The sequence below is a fragment of the Gopherus flavomarginatus genome, chromosome 1, assembly GCF_025201925.1.
Source record: "Gopherus flavomarginatus isolate rGopFla2 chromosome 1, rGopFla2.mat.asm, whole genome shotgun sequence".
Lineage (NCBI taxonomy): Eukaryota > Metazoa > Chordata > Testudines > Testudinidae > Gopherus > Gopherus flavomarginatus.
In genome coordinates, this window is record NC_066617.1 from 58,483,860 (window position 1) to 58,507,563 (window position 23,704).

At 39.1% G+C, this 23,704-nt stretch overlaps 2 protein-coding genes across 23 annotated transcripts in view; one reads left to right on the top strand and one right to left on the bottom strand.

Annotated features, from left to right (window-relative positions):
* The window catches only part of PPHLN1 (periphilin 1), a 125,503-nt gene extending 121,923 nt beyond the window's left edge, over positions 1-3,580 (top strand). For all 16 annotated transcript variants that reach the window (XM_050936310.1, XM_050936304.1, XM_050936297.1 and 13 more), the window contains one exon: positions 1,254-3,580. In XM_050936310.1, the coding sequence (XP_050792267.1) occupies positions 1,254-1,463 (210 nt within the window). In that variant the 3' untranslated portion in view covers positions 1,464-3,580. The remainder of the gene's footprint in view (positions 1-1,253) is intronic.
* Positions 3,581-16,488: 12,908 nt separating this feature from the next.
* Positions 16,489-23,704, bottom strand: part of PRICKLE1 (prickle planar cell polarity protein 1) — a 107,705-nt gene continuing 100,489 nt past the window's right edge. For all 7 annotated transcript variants that reach the window (XM_050936139.1, XM_050936134.1, XM_050936136.1 and 4 more), the window contains 6 exons: positions 22,226-22,339; positions 20,971-21,108; positions 20,280-20,483; positions 19,446-19,632; positions 18,423-19,280; positions 16,489-17,348 (listed from right to left, as the gene is read on the bottom strand). In XM_050936139.1, coding sequence (XP_050792096.1) covers positions 16,489-17,348; positions 18,423-19,280; positions 19,446-19,632; positions 20,280-20,483; positions 20,971-21,108; positions 22,226-22,339 — 2,361 coding nt within the window. The remainder of the gene's footprint in view (positions 17,349-18,422; positions 19,281-19,445; positions 19,633-20,279; positions 20,484-20,970; positions 21,109-22,225; positions 22,340-23,704) is intronic.

Sequence of the window (23,704 nt, forward strand, 5' to 3'; positions counted from 1 at the left end):
TTCTGCACAAACAGACTGAGGTGAGGTCTTATGCTTTCAGTTATTTTAATTGAAGGGTCAGTTCACACCTGTCTATCTCAATGGGGTTTTAACTCAACCCATAACAAGGTTTCACTCAGCTCATAACCATATCCTTTAATTATTTATTTTGACTTACAGTAGTGCCTGTTCTTAGCTCTTAGAATGTAAGTTCTTTGGTGCAGGGATCGTCTTTTTCTTTCATATTTGTAAAGTGCATGGCACGGTGGGGCCCTAGTCCATGACAAGGGCTTCTAGGTACTAAGGTACAGTGCAAATAATACATAACAGGGGCATTTAAATTTCAGATGTAAATTAAAAAATCAGCAGATGAGGCTGCAAGTACAAGTGAAAAGAATGGGAGCAGAAAGGGGGTTAAAATATCAAAGAAGTTATACCAGGTGGTCAGACAGTTTCCCTTTTCCTGCATGTAGAAGCCCTGCATATTTCCACTTCAAGCTCTTTTCAGCAGTTAATGTAGCGTTTTCTTCTTTCTTACCATTCCCTCGCTCCCACTTGGGTTCAGTTACTTTGCATCCTCTGAGCTGCAACCTCTGGCTGATGTCAATTCTAAACTGAACTCTCCCTTATGAAGTTACATTGTACTTGGGTGGAGCTGCCAATGGCATCAAACCTATAGAGCTGCTCTGAAGCTCTGTACAGGAAATTGATCTGGCTTTGCCATGATGGGTGATTTGAAATCACCAAGAAACGTAATAAAAATGTATTTTCTGAAATATTTAGTATGTTTCATTTTCAAAGTGTTATCAGAAGATCAGCTAACTAATCATTACCTTTAAATAAAAATTAATGAGATGGGCAGAGATGATGAGGTAAAACCCAGATTTTATTACAAGCAAAAGTGTTAAATGCATTTAGTGTTTGCTCATCTCTCTTTACTCAGATATTTTATTCCAGGTGGTGCGTTACAAGAGAAATTCTTTTCCTCTCCAAGTTCAATTTTTCAGAAATTTCCTTCATTAAGAATTATGTTTTGTGTCAAAGTAGTACTGAACTAGCTACCTTTGCCCTTGTTACATTACAGCAGGCCTGCAGGGGAGTAAACATTTATAACAGGCTTAACAAATAAAATTTATGTTGAATCTATCATTCATTGTTCATTACTTGTTTTTGGTGGTGTAATGTTACTTTAATCTTATTTGGAGTGGGGGAAATGATGCTGCTTATGTAAATATCCTTGCATTTAATCAGTTTCTCAAATATATTGCTTCTAGGTTTACAGACAAGACTGTGAAACCTTTGGCATGGTGGTGAAGATGCTGATTGATAAAGATCCTTCATTAGAAAAGTCCATTCAGTTTGCCTTGAGACAAAATTTGCATGAGATAGGTGAGCGATGCATTGAAGAACTTAAACATTTCATTGCTGAATATGATGCTGCCAATCAAGAGTTAGCAGAGTCCTTTAAAGAGGGTGCATATTAAGAACAAAAAATATGCTTTTAGATTTTCCATATTGTATATGCCGTTAATATATAAATATGCTTTTTGTGGAGAAGGGGAATACTTGCTGGAGATTTGAACCCAAGGCTCATGTTCCTTCATAGTAGATGACTATAGATTGTTCATTGCCCAGGTCATTTAATTGTGTTCTTCTAATGTGTATTTGTTTTGTGACATTTATTCCTTTGAAAAGGGTACATGTTTCAATAATGATGTAAAGTGACAAACTATTTTTGAAAGCTTTTACACAATTTACTAGAAAAAAAAGATTTGTTCCATGTATGTGTACTTTTGTTTCAATGTTTAGAAGTGTAAGTAAGCACTGTATTTTTATTAAAATAACAAGAAGCAGTTCTTCATTTCTCCGCTTATATTAAAAAACATGGATGTTCTCTTGTTTATACATGCTATTGAAAAACTTGCAACGTTGTTCATGACCATAGTTTACTTTTATCATTTATTTTTGGCATGTGGTTTTGAAGTTCAGGTCGATTCTGAAAAATGACATCTGAGGATTCCTTGTTTGACTCAGTGACTGCCAGAACAATTTGCTCACTTGGCAAGGGAAGTGATGTCTTTTCTAATTTTAGCCCTTCAAACTCTACTTAATATCCTAAAGACAAGCTGGGTTGTTTTCTTCTCATGTATCATCAGTATAAAACTGGTTAGATAGGTGAATTCGGCTTTCGGTTACATCTGTGCAGCTGAGGGCAGAATTTTCCCTGTGGTTCAAACTTAGTTAACATTTCTGTTTGATACTTAGAGCAATACAGGGCTAACTATAATTGTAACAGAAGAAAACCAGATCCACTGGGCAACAGAGTGCTAAAAAAAGAAAAAAAAATTCTGAAACATGATTAAGATCAGTTTGTGGTACCTTGTTAAAATTAAGAGGCTGCATCTTCATTTTTAAAAAGAGATAGGCATATTAGAAACATTCCACCTTAGACAGTTACAAAATTTGTAAGACATATTACACAGAGGTTAGCAGATGCAGAGCTAAGCTCCTTGTATCTATCTGTATTATATAACGTTTGAAACAAAATGAAAAGAGCTAATGACTCTAAAACAGACCACTTCTATGACATATAGGCTGCTTCACCTAACAGAAATACTGTGAGCCCCATTCTGCAGACAGTCATGTGTAGTATCATTAACTTCATTGGGATTACTTACAGGGGAGTAAACTAATGCATGGTAATCATTCTGTATGTAGAAGTTGGTGTGTACTCATACCCACCATTACCATTCTCCACAATGGATTTCACCTTTCTGATATAGGAATTCAATAAACATGTCTGCATCAGACTCCTGCTATGGGTCTGGTTTGTTTTAGTGTCAGTGCCTTTGCTTTAGACTGACTCTTCTGTGATAACAAATTTATCTAATGCACTTCACTATTCATACAAAAACTGAAACTGTTTGAGAAATGGCTGAATCTTCCTCACTAATTATGTTTTCAGTATTTGAAAAATTCTGTCATTGTTAGCTATGAGTACTCTCGTAGCAACATCAGTGTTAAACATACGTTTGTACTAATGGTTAGAACTCTTAAGGTTATAAGCACTGAAAAAAAATTAGGAATATTTGTTGAATGATAATACATTATGAGGAATGCCTAGTGTTCTCGTCAAGAATGTCTGTTATTACTGTACTTTAATTTCAGTATTCTTCATGAAGGAATATTTTCCTAATGCTTAATTTGCAAAAAAAAGTCTATAAATTAGAGAATTTGTGAGCACATGCTTTATTTTATGAAAATCTTTTTTACATAAATCAGCTGTTTCTCAAATCAGATTAAATCTCAGTGATAGCAACAAACACCTAGTGTACAACTTAATGTGTTTTTTCTAGAATTGATATTACTATAAAGTTTGCTAACCTGAAATTCATATTGAATGCTAGGTTGCTCTCTCCTCTCCCCGACCACCCCGGTTTTGTGCTTGTTTCAAGACTTAATGCTTAAAACCCTTTGTGTGCTTTAGCTATTCACAATGTTGATATAAGTGTGAAATTAATGTCCCTGCAAATCTAGTAAATTTAAAGCAAGAAAATGGCCTCTTCTGCTATGCATATAAATATACACAGAAGTGTGTGCATTTGTTTTGAGTTTTATATAGTGAAAATACAGTAGGGTTGTCTTCTGCACTGAGGAATCTGCATTGTAGACAGAGGTGGGTGGGGACTAATTGGGAGATGGTGTCGGGGCAACGAGATTATTGGTGGATGTGGACAGAATCTGCACAGGATAAGGTGTAGGTCTACTCTGGCTTCACCCATAGCATGTGAACAGGTGAGCTAGTTAAAGCAAAACTTGTTTCTAGCATTCATGAATGTGCATATACCCTTAAAATATGGGAACAGTGTAAATGCGGTGCTGTCTGCCTGAAGGTGTACACAGCCTGAAACAATAGGTTTGAGAGGGTAGGAACTGATTTGTTAATTTCAGTGGGTTATCAGCTTGAAATTTGAGTTACAATTTAAATGGTTAAACGTGTCACTGCAGATTATTTTCATCTTGTGTATGGACCAGTGGCCTCTGCAGTCAAATGGAATGCACCAGAGAGCATATGGCTTGAAGATAAGGCCCCTTCCCTCTGCTGTCCAAGCCTAATTTTATTTTTCCTCAGAGAATAGTGCAGAGTAGCTACCACATATCCCATTCGCCATCAGAGGCTCAAAGTCCAGGCATCCTCTAGGATAAGGGTACACTTTATGCCAGTGCAGCCTATCTGCACTAGGCGGTCTGCACTGGTTGTAATTAAAGGAATATCACTTTCGCCAATACAAGTTTACTTAGACTTGGTTTCTGTTAAGAGGTATTACTGTCCCCATTTGCTTGACCTGTAAATACCAGTGATTAGACACTAAGTATCTTTGTTGTTGGGGCGGAGGAAGGTAACAGAACCAGTTTTTAAATTAAAATAACCATGATGCATTGGCCACCCTCAGCAAGATATGCAAAACATCACTTATTTGTCAATCAAGAGATGCTTCATAAGTTACCTTAGGGCTAGTGTGGTAAGCCCCTTTCAGTGGCTAATTCTCATACCCGCTCACAAGCCGTCTCCTCTTCCCTCCCCCCTCCCCCCCGAAGAGGAGGATGAATATAATTTTTCATCCTCTTCTGATGATTGGAATGTTTCACCTGCTTACCCTTTGGGGATATTTTTTATAACCTGTATATATTTGGAAGTCAAGTCAGACATAGGGGGTAAATATAGGCATGTTAGTTCAAAAGCCCCTAATTGGTACCAGTGGGCCTGGTCTCATTAATTTTATACATATAGACAAACTGCTTGGCCTCCAGGGCCCTATGACCATGTCCTAAATCAAAACATTCCTCAGCTTTGGTTTCCAGGGTTAGATCGTCTTCAGCCAAGGATGCACCTATTATGCAAAAGTATTCACAGCAATGTATACATATTGTTGAACCAGACTCTTCTCCACATCTATCTCTGGATGAACATATACTTCAGTGACAAGTTTCTGAAACTATTTCAGAGTATATTCCATCCTCTTCTTCACAGAATGAGGCTATGGCTCCTCCTCAGTTATCGTCATTAGATAAGTCATTTTGAGACTTGGTCCACTGAATGGCAGAAGCTCTGGAGATCCCTGTTCAGACTGCTCAAGAAAAAGGACATAAGTTACTGGACATTTTGCATCCATTTCTACCAGAGAGGCTTGCCCTACCAATAAACAAAGGCTTGTTAGAGCCAACCCCACTCTTACGGTAGACTCCAGCATCTAGACCACCCACTGCTAAGAGGTGAAAACAGGTATTAAGTCCTTTCAACAGGCTTCTAATATTTCTACACACAGACTTCTCCAGGGTCCTCAGTAGTGAAAGCAGCACACAAAAGTTGAAACATTAGTCCTTTAGTACTACTCCAGAGGAGAAGGCGCCAAAAAAGATTTGACTTTTTAGGAAAGAAGTCAGCTAGCCTTCAGCTCTGCATAACTTGATGAAAGGGCCTGATAGTTTGCTGTGATTACCTTATGTGGGACAAAGTTACTGAGTATCTTGATAAATATTTAAATTCCTCTAAAGTCTGACAAAAGTTCATCTACGAATGGTGAGTTAATAGCTAAAACCTTCCTATAAGTCCTTCATGCTGCTGAAACTGCAATAAACTGATTGGAGGCAACAAGTACTATGCAACATGCGTGATGGTTCTGGTCTTCTGGAGGTTCAAACTATGTTGGAAGACTTTCCCTTTGAAGGGAATCATCTAGTTCAGTTCTAAAACTGAGTCATTACCTACACTGAAAGGCACTCGTACTACATTACTGTCATTAGGCATCTACACTTCCAATGTAAAAAGAAAGACAAGGTGGGTGAGATCTTTTATTGGACCAACTGTTGTTGATGAAAGAGAGAAGGTTTGGAAGTTGGTCCAATAAAAGATATCTCACCCACCTTTGTCTCTCTCATATCCTGGGAACAACATAGCTACAATAGTACTGCAAAATACAAAAAGAAGCATACTCAAATGAATCAGCCTGTCACTACTCCTTTTAATCATCTTTATCAGAGAACAATGGATTTTTTAAAGAAGAAACAATGTATTCATGGAAGACCTTAATTGACATCAACTTCAACTGCTGCTAAGACAGGCTTTAAAAAGTTGTTTGATGTGTATACAGAGGACTGTTAACCAATCTTGGAGGGTCTGTTTTTCCTACCTTACCCCTTTTCAGGACCATTTGTATTATTTCCAGGAAGCGATGGAGTAGTGTCACCAGCAGCAGATAAGTATTGGAACTAATTCAGAAAGGTTATTATGTTTAATTCCAAGACATTCCCACCTTCCGTTTCAAGGACCCGTTTCATAAGACTCCTTCACACAAGATGTTGAGTGTCTGTTGGATCTTGGTGCTATGCAGGAGGTTCCCTCCCCAGTATCCGAGAAGGAGATCTGTTCCCGATATATTCTAGTCCCCACAAAACTGGGAGGCTGGTTGGACCAGTATTGGACCTGAGAGTTCAGATTTCAGTTAGCCAGTTCAGATTTCAAATAGTAACCCTCTTCTCCACCCTTCCTTCCCATGATCCTCTAGACTAGTTTGCAACTCTCAGTCTACAAAATGCATATTTCTATACATCCAGCAGAAAAATATTTGCCTTCTGTAGTGGGCAATGCACATTACCAGTACAGGGTGCTGCCTTTTGGATTGTTGATGGCTTCAAGGATTTTCACAAAATGTCTGGCTGTGGTAGTGGCACATCTCAGAAAGAAATGTGTCTCAGGTTTACCCATATCTTGATAATTGGTTGATAAGAGGACAGTCTCCAGAGCAGGTGCTAAGCAGTATCCAGTACCTCATACATCAGTTCTCCAGACCTGGACTGAGTGTGAAACATGAAAAAAATCATTTAAATCCAACAAAAAAAGATAGCATATACTGGGGCTCTCCTCAATTCCATGATGGCTCAAGATCACTGCTGCAGACCAGATTTGTCAATATATTAAAGTTGATCAATCAACTGCAAAACAATCCATGTACTACAGCAAGGCTATGTCTCTGGTTTTAGGTCACATAATTCATGTACTCTGGTGACCTGTTCAACAGACTGGATCTTTGTTGTCTTCAGGGGTGCTTAAGGATGGTCTATCACCCTGCTGTTCTCTATACAGACATGTAGATACACATACCTCAAGAAGTTTTGAACTCCCTCAACTGGTGAAAAGATCCACATCAGGTCTGCAAGGGAGTTCTGTTCTTCCCAGCACTTTCCAAAGTCAGCAGTGACCAATGCTTCAATATTGGTGTGGGGAGCCCATCGCAGCAATCTCTGATTTTAATTTAAATCAGTCCACTCACCTTCTTTTGCCCAAAGCCTCATTAACCAAGGATGAGGCTACCATACGTGTTCTCCAAGCTTAGTGATTTACTTATCTAGAGCAAAACCATCCAGGCAGTGCCTTAGGCTATTTATTTCAGTTGCCAAGATCCAAGGGTCAAGCAGTCTGGACTCAGAGAATCTCTATTTGGGTGTCACATTGCATAAAGTTACATTTTGAGGTGGCCAATTTAGAACTCCTAGGCCAATGATCTTGTGCAGGAAAGCAACAATTCCATGGAACTGGTGTATCCAGCACACCATAACACTAACTGTAGTTCACCTTCCAAGCATAAACAACACACTGGCAGACCATCTATGCAGACATTTTTCTCAGAATCAGGAATGGTCCTTAAAGGATTTGGTGATCCAGTTCATTTTCAGTCAGTGGGTTTCTTGCCATATAGATTTGTTAGCAACCTAGCAGAACAAGAAATGCAAAGTATTTTGTTTCATGGGAAAACAAAGACTGGGTTCTCAAAGAGATGCCATATTAATCCCCTGGACTCAGGACCTGTTATCTGCTTGTCCTCCCATTCCTCTGATCCCCAGTGTGTTAAGGAAGGTCACATAGGACAAAGCCTCAGTCACCAGTCCAAGCAGTACAGAAATCAGAAATATCTTAGTGACACTTCCAATATCTCTACTTCTCCTACCAGACTTAATTACCTAAAACAATGGGAGAACATTTCATCCAGAGTCCCATTACACCTCACGGCTTGGAAACTGGCTGGCTAACAGACCTGGACAAGAATTGTCCTGTTGATGTACAGAGCATATTGATTCAGAGCAGAATGCTGTCCCCAAGGACAATATATAGTGCAGAATGGAGGTGTTTTTCATCCCGGGCTTACCAACATAATCTTTCCTCACAAGAGAAATCCACTCCTCATATCCTTTTGTATCTATCAAACTTAAAAAGTTTGGTTTGTTGCTATGCTCATTATGTGTTTATTTGACTGCTCTCTCTGCACATCATCCACCAATTCAAGATCATCCAGATTTTTCCTCATCCTTCAGTTAAAGGTTTTCTGAGATATTTTCCTCTGCTAAAACAACTCCCTCCATCTTGGAATATTAATATGGTCCTTATCGGTCTGATGGGAGCTCCGTTTGAGCCATTAGCTTCATGCTTGTTACTCCATTTCTCTATGAAGATGGTATTCCTAGTTACATACAGGGTCTGTGAATTGCAGGTTCTTATGGTGAAACCCCCATGTATGATTTTCACAGGGATAGTTTCACTCTGGCCATACCCTGAATTTCTTCACAAAATACTCTCTCACTTAACTCCCAGGTCACATTCTACCAGAGTACAGGTTGCTTCTGCAGTATCTGTTAGGGCAGGGGTGAGTAGACTACGGCCTGTGGGCCACATCCAGCCCATCAGAACATTTAATCGGACCCTTGAGTTCTTGCTGGGGAGCAGGGTCAGGGGCTCTCTGCGCGGTTCCTGGAAACAGGAGCATGTGCCCCCTCCGGCTCCTATGCCTAGGGGCAGGCAGGGGCCTCTGCTCCCTGCCCCAAGCGCTGCCCCTCCCCCCAGCTCTCATTGGCCAGGAACACCTGTAGATGGGGGGAGCATGCTACTTGGAGTAGTATACAGACTTTTATTAGCCATTACTCTTTAGTTCAGGCATCTCATTCAGGTACCAAGTTTTGAAGGGCTGTGTTGCTCTGGGATAGCTCAATGGTTTGCGCATAGACCTGCTAAACCCAGGGTTGTGAGTTCAATCCTTGAGGGGGCCATTTAGGGAACTGGGGTAAAAATCTGTCTGGGGATTGGTCCTGCCTTGAGCAGGGGGTTGGACTAGATGACCTCCTGAGGTCCCTTCCAACCTGATATTCTATGATTTAATTAGGCTCGCAGTATCATCCCCCAACCATGACATACTACTTGTGACTCACCAGAAATGAAAGACATGTAAAAAAGCACTTGAAGAAATGGAGTTCTTCGATATGTGGTATTTACATGTATTCTACAACCCATCCTCTTTTCCCATCTGTCGAGTCCGATAGCCTAGCCTTGATAGGGGCATTGGAAATGAGGGTCGGCTAGTTGCTCCACTCCCTCCCTTACACCCACAAGGGGCTGTGACTCCAGGTCAGCAGGGGAGCAGATTCAACTACTGGCTGAAGCATTCCAATCTCCGGTGCATGCATGCTAGAAGTGGAATACATGCAAACACCACGACTCAGAGAACTCCAATTACTAAAGGTAAGTAACTTTCCTTTAGATCAGTGGTTCTCAACCTTTTTGGGCTCAGGACCCATTGTGAATTTCCATTGTGAACTCTGTCACGACCCAGGAAATAGTGTAGGCTGTGGAGGCCCTGGGGTGGTTTCGGTTGTAGCCAGCCTCCAGAGGTTGTTGGGTCCTGCCTGGCACTCAACCCAGGGTAGCAGCTCCTGCAGTTCCTGTGCTGTGGGGCTGGCTGGGCTTGGCTCTCCACTCCAGGTGTTGCAACCTTCAGGGTTGCAGCACCACTTGGGTTTGGCTCCGCCCCCTCAGACTGGACCAGATTTGTGAGTGGAGTTGTGCCCTGGCTCATGGGCCTACCCAAGCTCCTGTCATCATGGCAGCTGGGCCAAACCTGAGTGGTGCTGGGACCCCAGAGATTGCAGGGCCTGGAGCAGGGAAGCAAGACCAGGCAGTCCCAGGGGACAGGAACCACAGGAGCTGTCACGTGACCCTTTGAATCATTGTGGTGAACCAATTTTGGCTCCTGACCCTCAGGCTGAGAAATCCTGCTTTAAAACACCCAGAGGTAGGAGACCCCCATTCAACCTTTTCTTCCCCATCAGAGGGGGAAATTGAAGCCGGTATTCCCACATCCCAAGTGAGTTCTCTACTTATCCTGGCAATTTTGTGTGGTGTGAGGCAAGTGACTTATTCTCACAAGAAACATCTTAGGTGCCTAAGCCACTTGACTCCAGGAGAGGAGTTTCTGGGTGTGGATCTCAAGTAGAGCTAGATACCTCTCTACAGCCCACACTTACATGCCTAACTCAAGGAGGAAGGGTTTAGAATACACCCCTCTCCTTGGCTAGCTTAGGTGTGCTTTTATGGACTGCATTCTTATGCACCTTTTCTTCCCATGCGCTTTATGGATACTGTTGTTCCAGTTATTTTCTAGTTTCTAAAAAGTAAGGTGCTGCAATGCCAAGTTTCTTTGTGGATCTGGGGCCTTGTCGCCTTGTAGGATTATGTAGAGATCTTAATCATTGTCCAGATTGAGTGACTGACCTCAGCACAGGTAGTATTTAGAAGAGCAGGGGTCAGCAACCTTTCAAAAGTGGTGTGCCGCGTCTTCATTTATTCACTCTAATTTAAGGTTTCGTGTGCCAGTAATACATTTTAATATTTTTAGAAGGTCTCTTTCTATAAGTCTATAATATATATCTAAACTATTGTTGTATGTAAAGCAAATAAGGTTTTTTAAATGTTTCAGAAGCTTAATTTAAAATTAAAAGGCTGAGCCCCCCGGACCGGTGGCAAGGACCCGGGCAGTGTGAGTGCCACTGAAAATCAGCGCGCGTGCCGCCTTTTGCACCTGTGCCATAGATTGCCTACCCCTGTAGTAGAAAGTAGTTCAAAATCTCCAGAAATTAAGCCCTAGCTTTAATGAAAAAACAGAGGAAGAGAGTTTTGGCAAACTTCTGCAACATCCTCCACAGGCTTTATGTTTCCTTATGCTCCAAAGATTGGCCCTCTAGGAAGTCTTACATTAGTATATTACTCCTGGGGGAATTCTGTGCCAAAAAATAATAATTCTGCACACATTTTAAAATTCTGCATATTTTATTTGTCAAAATAACACTATATAATCATGTCAGTTTCAATTATTTTGGTAATTTATATCAAAATACTTACGTAAAAAAAAATTCCCCTAGGAGTAGAGAGTTAAAGAAACTCCTACAAACAACCCAATTCCTGTTTCTCTTTCTCCTCCCCCCAGAGCCCAGCTGCGCAGCCAGACACCCACACTCACTCCCCCAAGAGCCCATATGCAGGGCACCCCCAGCCCAGACACACACACCTCCTGCTCCCTAGAGTCCAGCTGCAGGGTCTCCCCCAGCGCAGATACTCGCAACCCCCTACTCTTCCAGAGCCTAGGGATCCAGAGGGAGAAACAACCTGATGCTGGGTCCCAGGCCTGTGTGGAGTTTCCTGCATGATGCCTCCTTCATTCAGGGCATGCTGGGAACTGCAGCTGCCCAAAAACCTCCAGTTCTGGCCCCCTTCTCCCTGGCAGTGTTTTCTATTTGTAAGCTGGGCCCAGCTGGGTCCAGAGGCCCCTAGTGGCAGATAGCAGCCCTGCAGCCCATTTCTGAGGGGATGGGGAAAGGAAATTCTATGCAGAACATTAATTTTTGTGCAAATTCTGCATTTTGCAGTGGCACAGAATTTGCCCAGGAGAATTATATGCACACACAGTGATACTACACCAAGTAAAATTGTTCTCTCAGTTTTGGTCTACACCATTTTCTAAGCAACATGATTGCAGAGATTTTAAAATATACCTTTCCATTTTTTTTTATGTAGACACTTGCTCGAAGAGGACACTGTCAGCATGACAAGCCCTAAGTACAATTCCACTCCTGAAAGAAGAAACACTGATTTTGCCCCCTGGAACAAAGCTGAAAGTCTTGTTTCAATGCAAAACTTTAAGACATATCTTGAACACAGCACTCAGATGCTGAACTGCTAATGCTTGTGACACTGCAACAGCCAGGTTGCCCTTAAAGTATTTCCAAACCGACTAGAAAAAAGTCTCAATTAGCCTTTAAATAGAGTAACATCTGTTGTTTTTCAAAAGTGGCCAGTGGCAGAACATGGCAATAATTAAGTGAGCCATCCCTTGTCATCCAGTCCTAGCTTCTGGCAGTCAGAGGTTTAGGGATACCTAGGGCATGGGATTGAAACCCTCACCATTTTGGCTAATAGTCATTGACAGACCTATCCTTCATTAACTTTTTTCTTTTTTGAACCCAGTTATAGTTTTGGCCTTCACAACATCCCTTGGCAACAAATTTCACATGTTGACTGGTTGTTGTGTGAAGTACGTACGTTTGTTTTAAACCTGCTGCCTATTAATTTAATTAGATGACCCCTTGTTCTTACTTTGGGCAGGGGTAAATAATTCTTTATTCATTTTCTCCACATCCATCATGATTTTATAGACCACTATCATATTGCCCATTAGTCATCTCTTTTCTAAGATGAACAGTCTGTCTTTTAAATGTCTCTTCAGATGGAAGCTGAGCATTTTTGTTGCCTTCTCTGTGCCTTTTCCAATGTATGTTTTTTGAGACACGGTGACCAGAACTGCACACAGTATTCAAGGTGTGGGCATACCATAAATTTATGCAGTGGTATAATATTTCGTCTTATCTATCCCTTTCCTAATAGTGCCTAACATAGTTAGCTTTTTTGACTGCTGCTGCCTATTGAGTGGTAACAGCATGTATAGTTGGGATTATGTTTTCTAATATGCATTACTTATCAACATTAACTTTCATCTGCCCTTTTGTCATCTAGTGACATCCCTTTGTAACTCTTCAGTTAGCTTTGGACTCAACTGTCTTGAGTTTACTGTTTACCAGTCTTTCCAGATCATTTATGAATGTTGAACAGCACAGCTCCTTGCAGGACCTTGCTATTTACCACATTCCATTGTGAAAACTGATCATTTATTCCTACTCTTTGTTTCCTGTCTTTTAATCACTTACTGATCCATGAGAGGACTTTCCTTCTCATTCTATGGCTGCTTACTGTGCATAAGAGCCTTTGGCAGGGGACCCTGTCAAAAGTTTTTTGACAGTCCAAGTTCACTGTAGCCACTGGATAACCTTTGTACACATGCTTGTTGACACCTTCAGAGAATTCTATTAGATTGAGGCATGATTTCTCTTTACAAAAGTTCTTTACAGGAGTTTCAACAAATTTGCTTAGAACTGAAGTTAGGTTTACTGGCCTGTAATTGCCAGTACATTCCTACAGCTAGACCAGGGGTCGGCAACCTTTCAGAAGTGGTGTACTGAGTTTTCATTTATTCACTCTAATTTAAGGTTTTGTGTGCCAGTAATATATTTGAATGTTTTTAGAAGGTCTCTTTCTATAAGTCTATAATATATAACTAAACTATTGTATGTAAAGTAAATAGGGTTTTAAAAATGTTTAAGAAGCTTCATTTAAAATTAAATTAAAATGCAGAGGCCCCTGGACTGGGGGCCAGGACCCAGGCAGTGTGTGTGCCACTGAAAATCAGCTCGCATGCCATAGGTTGCCTACCCCTGAGCTAGACTCTTAAAGCATGGAATTTCTCTTCATCGAGATTCTATGGTACAGTTTGAGTCATTTAAGATTTTTACTAAATTTAACTATATTTTTCCACATGTAGTGCTACTTCCCCACCACCGTGACCTACTCTGTCGTTCCTATGTATTTTGTAGCTGTTAGTGTCTTTTTGTTTCATTCTGCAAAAGATTTAAACCAAAAATGTTCACTGCTTGGTTAAAACAGCAATGCATTTGCTTGCAGTGTGGTAGTCTTAGACTCATGCAACACAAATGGTTGCCTAGATGACCACCCTAGCATACTCCTACTTGTCAAATAATTTGCTTAACTGATTTGAAAATCAACATTTTTCCATATCCTCAGAAGTGCAAGACTGGTTCTAGCTTTCAACATGCCACATTTTTAGCGGCATTGGGAGCACCTGCCTTATTTTATTGTTTAGGTGGTCAAACTCATAGGCATTGGTATTTTATGTATAATGTTTTTTAATTAATATTTTACCAGCAAATTTCACTATTCACACATAGAATTAGAGAATCAGGTTTGTTACCCTGTCAAAGAAAGCTATCAAGTTGGATTGACATGATTTGTTTTTGACAAATCCATGCTGTTACTTATCATCTTATCATCTAGATGTTTGTAAATTGATTGCTTAATTATTTGCTCCATTATCTTTCCGGGTACAGAAGTTAAGCTAACTGATCTGTAATTCCCTGGGTTGTCCTTATTTCCCTTTTTATAGATGGGCACTATATTTGCCCTTTTCCAGTCTTCTGGAATCTCTCCCATCTTTCATGACTTTTCAAAGATAATTGCAAATGGCTCAGATATCTCCTCAGTCAGCTCTTTGAGTATTCTAGGATGCATTTCATTAGGCCCTGGTGACTTGATGACATCTAATTTGCCCATGTAATTTTTAACTTGTTCTTTCCCTATTTTAGCCTCTTCTGATCCTACCTCATTTTCACTGGCATTCACTATGTTAGACATCCATTCACCACCGACCTTGGTGAAAACTGAAACAAGTCAGTCATTAAGCACCTCTGCCATTTCCACATTTTCTGTTATTTCTCCCCCTCCCTCTCATTGAGTAACAGGCCTACCCTATCCTTGGTCTTTCTCTTGCTTCTAAGGTATTTGTAGAATGTTTTCTTGTTACCATTTTATGTTTCATGTAACAACAACAACAAAAACTTCTGCCTGTGTTTAAGGCATGCAGCATTGTAAGAGGTATATATATGTTTATTATAACTAAAATCAAAATTGATCTTGATATACACGCTAGCTGGAGGGCAGAAATTGAGACTTCCTACATACAGTACATTTAAAATTCAGTGATGGAAAAAAGCAGCTTTTAAAAGTTTTGTGCCAATCCTGTTCCATACACAACCCCAACATTAACTGTTCTCTAATGCAGGGCAATAACAAAGGTTATAAAAAAAATCCACAGAAGTTGCATATTTGTTGTACTAATATATTCCAGGTTTGTGTGGTTTTTTACATTTATACAGTTTACATTTTGCTTGACCCATAAACAAACATTTGTAAGATTACAAGGGCCATAGTTAAGAGAGCATTTACACAGCCCTGCCATGCATACAGAGCTTTTAATATCTAGAAGAGAACATTAAGCTTTGGCTCACTAAGTAATAAAATTTTGAATGTTTCTAAATGTAAACCCTTGACTAAAATACAAACAAACAATCTTTTCATCCATAATGTTGCTGTTAAAACACCTAATAAATCTAGTTTTGTATTATAACAAACTTCTTGGAATTCAGGGATATAAAAATAATCAGTTTTTAAATCTTAACTGTACAATATGTACATTAATATTTTCACTGTTAAATTATGAATATATTTTAGTCTATGGAATACTACATTATAAATATCTGTGTTTTCAGTTTCTAATTGCAGCTAATACATTTAAAATCAGGACTAATGAGTTCCAAAAGATACAATATGGTCCTAATCCTTTCAACCCTTTTGCAAGTATTCATTACATGAAGTAGTTTCACTGACTTAGAAGAAGTTACTTGCATGTGTAACTGTTTCCAGTGTTAGGATACTGTGTTTCTTCCCCCGCCACCTCTTTTTTTTTTGAGAGGTTTTTAAGGAAAACCATACTTTGTATTAAAACGTCAGTTATAGCTATGTGCATGTCCTACAGTGAAACAATGCCAGTCAAGTTCTAAACCAGCTGAACCTTGGATTACCTTAGTTAATAAAAAATTGCATTGAAAGGGTGCCTGGAATTCTTAATCTTTTAAAGAAGTCTGGGCCATTTACTGCTTCTGTACGATAGGACGATGGCCGCAGATATTGAAATGTCATTTTCTGATTTGCCTCTTTTTACTGGAGGTTCCGTTCCTTTGAAGGGCTGGCACACACACAAATGAAGAATGGGAAAGCTGCAGATCAGGGTTCAATAAAATAAAAGCAATAGGTTAAAACTCCAGTTTGATGTGTAAAGAAAGGCAAGCCAGGCTGTGATTGTTCTAATGAAAATGGGAGGTTGCAGGAAAGGAACACACTACAGAACCCTTCCTTTTTTTTTATCTTCAGTTCACTCTTATTGTACCCTCTCTCATATGTTTAAACAGGAATGAATTTCCAAAACAATGTTTATGTCTACACAAAGTCTGTATGAAAGACTGTAAACTGTAATAAGGAAGTAAAACTGCGATGTTTTGAGAACCACAGCATATATTACGAAGACCTGGCAATATCTGATAATTGGAAGAAATGACATGTCTTAATGTTAGTTTTACACTGTAAACATCAGTAAGGTTACCATTTACAGATTATAGCTATAAAGTTTACATGAATGTGTCTTCTCGGCTGTTAGTCTTAATGGGTTAAGAAATTATGCAGTTTTTGCCTTTTTGTCCTTTTTTCTTCTTTGATTTGGTTGTTCTTTGCCCAAACTGAGAACTGGCGAGTGCAGTGCTTGGACTGGAAAGGTCATCTGTATAGTATGGGTATCTCAGTGATCGTGGCTGTGGAATTGGCTGTCCAAGGAAAAATCCTTCCTCTTCAGAATCAGACGATGATGATGATGAAGTTGAACACCAAGAGTCTTCTTCCTCACCATACAGTCCAAAATATTTATCAACTGCCTGGTTCCGCAATGCGTAATCAGACATAGCATGGGCATACTGTCCATAGAGTTCTGTGTTTTGCATGTATGCTGGAACCTCATGGGGGCTTTTATTTTGGATAAATTTGCCATAATCCTGAGGTGAGTAAAAGTGAAGTCTTTCTTTTGGAGAATATCTTCTTTCTGTAGTTAAATGAAGTGTATTATCTGAACGAGACTTCCTACTTCTCCTGCGACGATGCTGATGCCGATTCCCACGTTCTTCAAAATGAAAAACACGCCTACGAGTCCTTTCACTCATTGGAGGTTGGCGAATTTCAACACTCTCATAATCCCCATTGTCAATAACATCATCTGAAAACTTTACTTGTTGTGGTCTAGACTGGGATTTGGATCTTCTAAGTACAGGCATGTGTGCTGGCTTTTCTTCTGACAACACCTTTTCTTGACATAACTCTGAGCTTAAACTCTTTAAAGACTCTGCACTCCGGTGGAGCATTGAAGAATTTAGAGTTCCCATATTGCTCATTTTCTCACAGTCCTCTGCCTCCAGCTCCTGGAAGGTTTGCAAAGAATAAAAAGATGGCCTTGATTTGCTTTCTCCATCCACTGAGGCCCCTAAAGAGGAGGGGAAAAAAAAAATCAGTTAACTGTAATCTGTGAACTTGTAATGAAGTGTGTTAACTCAAAATATTAATAAAGGTTTATGGAGTAAACATGACTTATCACTGATTCTTTGTGACTTTGCCTTAAAGATGAACTTAAAAGTAAAAAAAAAAAGTTCCTGTGCCAATTTGTTTCTTTGAGATATATAAAGGCAGCCTGAAAAGTCTTTTTTTAAATTTATTTACATTAGCAATTCAGGTCTTAACTATGATTAGTAGAAAACTAGTGACATTAGGACATCAAGAGTGAAAGGAATTTTTAATTAGTCTGTTCAAAACATCTATTGAACTCCAATGCCTAATAAACACTTCAAAAAAAAAAAAAAGTCTGTTAAAGATTCAGCATCCCACACCACCTGTTTAGGGTTGACAATACACATTCCATGTTTCCAGGAATTCCTTCAACAAAGTAGTCAGGGAATACCATATATGACAATCTGGATATTTCGAAGGTAAAACAGATTGCAATGGGTGGGCAGAATGGCCTTGTGTTTACAGTGTAAAAGTAACATTCAGAAATGTCATTTTTTAAAAAGGCCATCATCCATTCAAACATTCTCAATACATATAAAAGCAAAACATGAAATAAACCCATTTAAAAATATTATTTGCAGTTAACATTTAATACCATCATTATAGACTGAAAAGTGTTTTATTTCTTTAGTCTTATGAATTTGTTAAATATTGATACAAAAATTATTTGAATTGGTAGGTTGTGTACCTAATAAGTATAGAGTGAAAAACAGTTCCTCCAGCAAAAGTTGATGACAGCTCTAACACCTCAAGTGGTCTGTGCCTCTCTTGTGAATAAAAGGAGGAAATAACAGCCAGATCCTGCCCTCAGATACCTATGTATCTCTTTCTTAAGAGGATGTTGGAGGTGTGTACTTCAATTAAAAAAAGATAGTTAAGGGTCAAATTCTTCCCTGAAGTCTTCACATACATTACTAAAGAATTCCGAATTAGTAAAAAAAAAAAAAAAAAAAAAATCCTAGAAAAATGCTTACTTTTCCCTATAATCAATTACCTGTGATGTTAGACAAAGCCAAGGAATCCATTGAATCTCGAACACTTTGCTCTTGTTTCAGATCAGACAAACATTCCAATGAACCTTGATACCATTGTGTCTGGTCATGTTTGTATCCTGAAGCCACATGTTCCATATCTAACTCTTGAATTTTTCTACTACTGGCAGGGCCTGGATGGCTGCCATATGCAGAATCCCCTAAACCATCTTGTGACTGGGCCCAATACATGTCTGCCTGATATTTTTTACTTGCCAGGCTTTGATTATTTTTTTTCAAATCTGATTTGCTTTTAACATTATCAGAAATCCAGTGTTCATTTGATGTAACATCTACTTCAGCAGGCTGCTGAAAGAGGCCTTTATCACCAAATTTTAGGAGGAGTTGAGTCATGTAGTCTTCATGCTCAGCCCACTCTTCAGGGTCTTCGGTCACTTCCTGCTCTACTCTTCCTTTCCAAAAATCTTCATTCACAAAGCCTGCTCCTTGCCTTGAAAGGCTTAAGTCATCCATCTTGCGAGAAAGAGTATCATCAGCATTGCTAGAAAGACCAGGGAATTTGTAATTCAGTGCTGGTGACAGTAGAAGAGACTGTCTGCACTGGTCAGCTGACCGGCTGCTCTTTCCCATACGAACACTTCTTCTGGAGTCTCTTGATCGTGCAGACTGAAATGCAGAATCAGATGAGTCAGAGGCATGAACGTCTTCTCCCAAACTACAAGTTTTTGAACAGTAAATTTGTCCTTGCTTAGGAAGAAAAGGACAACCCAGCAGAGAGGCCTTGCACTGAGCACAAGAAAAACAAGTCTCCGTGGCATGCCAGTGCTGTCCATCATATGTCATCTGAGCATGGTCAACACCTAATAAAGAGAGTCAAAGAGGGACTGTTTAGTTTATGGCTAAAATAGTATAAAAAGTTACACATGCAAAACCTGAAGCTTTTTTGGCTTGTGAATTATCATGTTTATTCAATAAAACACTCACCACCCTTGTAAAATGTTAATACTTAAGAAGGATATATTTACCTATGTGTTCCCCACAGGTCTCACAGTACTCAGCATAAAGAGATTCAAAACACCCACAGCAGAATGGACGTCCATCCTTCATAATGTATCTCTGTCCACCAAGGATAGTTTCACACTCAAGGCAACAAAAATGCTTCATATGCCAATGGCGACCCTCAGCTTCTGTGCATTCATCAGCAAAGATGATCTTAAAAAAATAAAAGTAAATTTTTAGGCAGGCATTAATAATGTTTGTTGGATTCATGAAAACTGCATGTAAAAAAGGAACTTTATTCCTTTGGTACAGTTAACAGACCACCGATTACATTTAAAAAACTACATATTAATTCAGCAGTACTGTCAATCTGAAGTATTAACTGATCAGTTTCAATAGTTAAAAATACAAGACTACCTGTGGCAGCATAGCTAAGACAGAAGGCTGTCACATTTGCTAAGTAAAATGAATATATATATTTTTAAAGTAACTAAAATTAGCGCATAAGACAGATGTTTCCAAGTATTTGAGGTATGACTGATAAGGTCAGCAATAAGAAAACCATTATTCTGGAATGTGTACAAGTTTTCCTTGAAACTCAGTCTTTAGGTTTCAATTCTAATCTCAGATACACAGCTGTGTATCACACTTGTCCAGTATCTGATTTTACAAGATCTGTTTGGAGACTGGAGAGGTTGTTCACATCTACATGTGATATTAGAATACAGTCTTTGTTGCCGAAAGGTACATATTAGTATTCAAAAGTTGTTTGTTTAATTGAGCAAGGGATGTGACAATTTTATCCTATTAATGGTGGGTTCTGTGGAAACATGGTTTTAGTACAAAAAAGTGTTATTTACCTCATCACATGCTGAGCAACGAGGTTTGAGAAGTTCAGCATGGTGTCTACCACAGTGAATTTTTCCATCTTGGTAGAAGTAGATTAGGTCAACAAGAAGCTCATGACATGTAGAGCACACAAAACATGATGGATGCCAGTACACTCCAGGTCCAGCTCTTGAAGCAAACACTGCAACTTCACCTCCATTTACTTTTGTACCACACTAGAAACATCCAAAAGAAGTTAATAAGCTTCCACTGCAGGAATACCAGCCTTTGGTGTTATTTTAGTTAAATCAAAACACCAAGCCCAATACATTGTTAAAGTTCTTATTCCATTTTATATAGCAAAAGGGGCAATTCTAATAATCCTGGATTGTACACAATTCTGATGCAGAAGTAAATTTTACTCGTGCACTTACTTGGTGTTTTTAATACACTTAAATCGGTATGGATTTAGTACAACAGCCAGATGACTACAAATTGACTTACTGCCTACTCTGAAAATTGTTTGGTATATCCACACCATGTGAAAGAATTAGATCTTACTATTTTAAAAATAAACCATTATCTTCTCTCTTCTTATGTGGAATTTTATCAGTATTACTGAGTACAAGCACAGACAGACAAGAGCCTATATGTAGCATCAACAAACACATAAGGTCTACAGTGTTGGTACAGCTAGTTTCATTGCTGTTGCCACAAGGTTACCTGTTCACAGACTGCATGCATTACTGCTCTTGAGAGCAGTTTAATAGTTCCTCGTCCCAATGCCTCCTTCTTACGCTGAGTGCTAAACATTTGTAGTTCCTTCTTCTCTTCTTCACTTAAAGACTGACAATATCTCACCTTCAGCAGAAGAGAGAGTACATGCTTTAGACACCAAGCTACTGGTTATTTACTTCACAGCAGTACGTAAAATATACATGATAAAATATCAACATCCCTGTTCTACACCTTCCTAAGATTTCCCACATGCTTTATATTTCCTACAATATATATTTTAACTCTTCCACGTTACAACACCAGATATGCAAAGAGAAAGTTTATGTGAATTATTTGTTAAAGTATTATAAGCAAATCAAAAGTGTGCTAAACTACTGCTATCTTAAAATAGAATTGCTGCCAAATTAAATTTGTTAGTGTGTTTGGATGCATGGTTTTTGGATTTGCAGATAACCAAACAATGTATACTGCAATATACACAAGAACTTAAGCACCGACTCCTTCTTACAAAAGTATTTGTTACTTCCACTTCTACCCTATAATACACAGAATTGTGTCTAGGCTTCAAACCTTTTACTGCCACAAAGCATCCTTTCTATTACAATGAAGTCTCAGAAATGTGTAGGTTCCTGGTAATTAGTGGGTGGTTGCAAACACTATAAAACCAACTTGTGTTAAGTTTATTGCACTGACTGCCCACCGTCTTAACAAGAGAAAGCAATGGCCTCCTAGACAGCTCTTATCTGAATACAGCTGAAATGAACAGCTAAACCAGGGGTTGGCAGCCTTTCAGAAGTGGTGTGCTGAGTCTTCATTTATTCACTCTGATTTAAGGTTTCGCATGCCAGTAATATATTTTAACATTTTTAGAAGGTCTCTTTCTCTAAGTCTATAATATACAACTAAACTATTGTTGTATGTAAAGTAAATAAGATTTTTAAAGTGTTTAAGAAGCTTCATTTAAAATTAAATTAAAATGCAGAGCCCTTCGGACCAGTGGCCATGACCCAGGCAGTGTGAGTGCCACTGGAAATCAGCTTGCATGCCACCTTCGGCGCCCGTGCCATAGGTTGCCTATCCCTGAGCTAAACAATGGATTTGAAAACCTACACACTATGCTATCTTTATGGGTTAGATGCATTGCATGTGACATTTTAGACTTGTAATATGTCCACAGGAAGATCATTCTTCCTTCTTAAAAAGAAGCATATAGTTAATGGATACATGGCCACATAGTTACCTCATTATCATGGGGTGGCAACTGGTACAGAAGCTGTTTAATTCTATGTTTTTCTCCAGGGCTGTTAATGTAAGGGACCTTCTCCTCCGGCAAACAGGCAAAGTATAGCTGTACCTGAATAGGAGGTATTAAGAATTAAGACCAGAGGGGTACACATGACCCAAACATTGAAAATGTCCTTCAACCAGTGCCTTATCTTAAGTCTTATTTACAAAGGAACTAAGATATGCTACATTAGACCTGTGACAGCATTTGCATTCCTCTAGGTAATATGAGGACCAGATGAGCTAACACAGCAGAACTGGATTGTTTCTGCTACAACTAGCGCCCAGCTGCTGAATTGCTTTTCTGGAATGCAATTTGCAGTGACAATTACAGGTATCATAAATTATGCACATTTAATGCTATCATTATTTCCACCCCCTTTAGGGTTGGTCAGCAAGCCTGTTGAAATTCCAAATTTCCCTCTGCAGTTTACCATACAATGTGTGAAGCTGTACTAAAAACAACTACTACATAAACAAATTTAATTTGCTCTGTGCATTTTACACATTGCTGAAACAAAAGCTTTTTTGTAGTCTTCTGCTGATCAGGTTCTTCAAAAGCATCAGCTTTCATTGCTACCACGTGAGCTTTTGGTAAGAAGCTAAAATCATCCTTCTCTTGGGAGGAGGAGGAGGAGGAGGAGGTTGGATCCAGCCACATTTCAACCAGATGCAAGGTCACTTTGAAATTTTCATTGGGCTTTTCATTTGATCGGGAAACCAAAACACACTATGCCTTCTTGAAAGTCTTCTCAGATTTGTCTTTATTTCATCTTATCAGTAGAAACTTATGACAGGAAAACTGTAAAGAATGCTATGACAAAGCCCAATGGCAAAAAATATTTTTGTGGAACAGCTACAGATTTATTATTTTTCCTGTACAGTTTCCAGCTTGTCATAAGGCCTGAGGCTGTAAATAAGAGCTGAATGTTGAAGACAATATTACCTGCTATCTGTATTTAAATGATGCTTTGGTCAATCACTTACTAGGCATTTTAGTTAAGACAAATGAAAAAAGAATCATTTATTCCTCAATCAAGTTAAGTGGAAAAAGTAGTACAAATCACTGTAAGGTTTTGACATAGAACTGAACATCAATGAGTTTAATTAACTTTACTTTTAAGTCCACTAACCAACAGACTTTCTCTGTAAGAAACAAAGCAGAACATGCAGTAAAAAGGAAACTTCTAGGGTTAATTTGCTCTATGCCCATGTCTCACATAATACTAATCAAAATGCCACCGTTGTCGTCATCTGTATGAAAATATCTTCAAGCCTGTGATACCTAGAATGAGTGATTTGTGCTGTATTTCCCTTAGAATTTAAAGTAGCTGTCCCTCAAGGTAATTTAACTCTAGTGTATTTAGTTCGTGATAAAAGGATCTTCCTTAAGATGGTGCATCATATATGGATTTTGTTGGCTTGTTATTCTTAA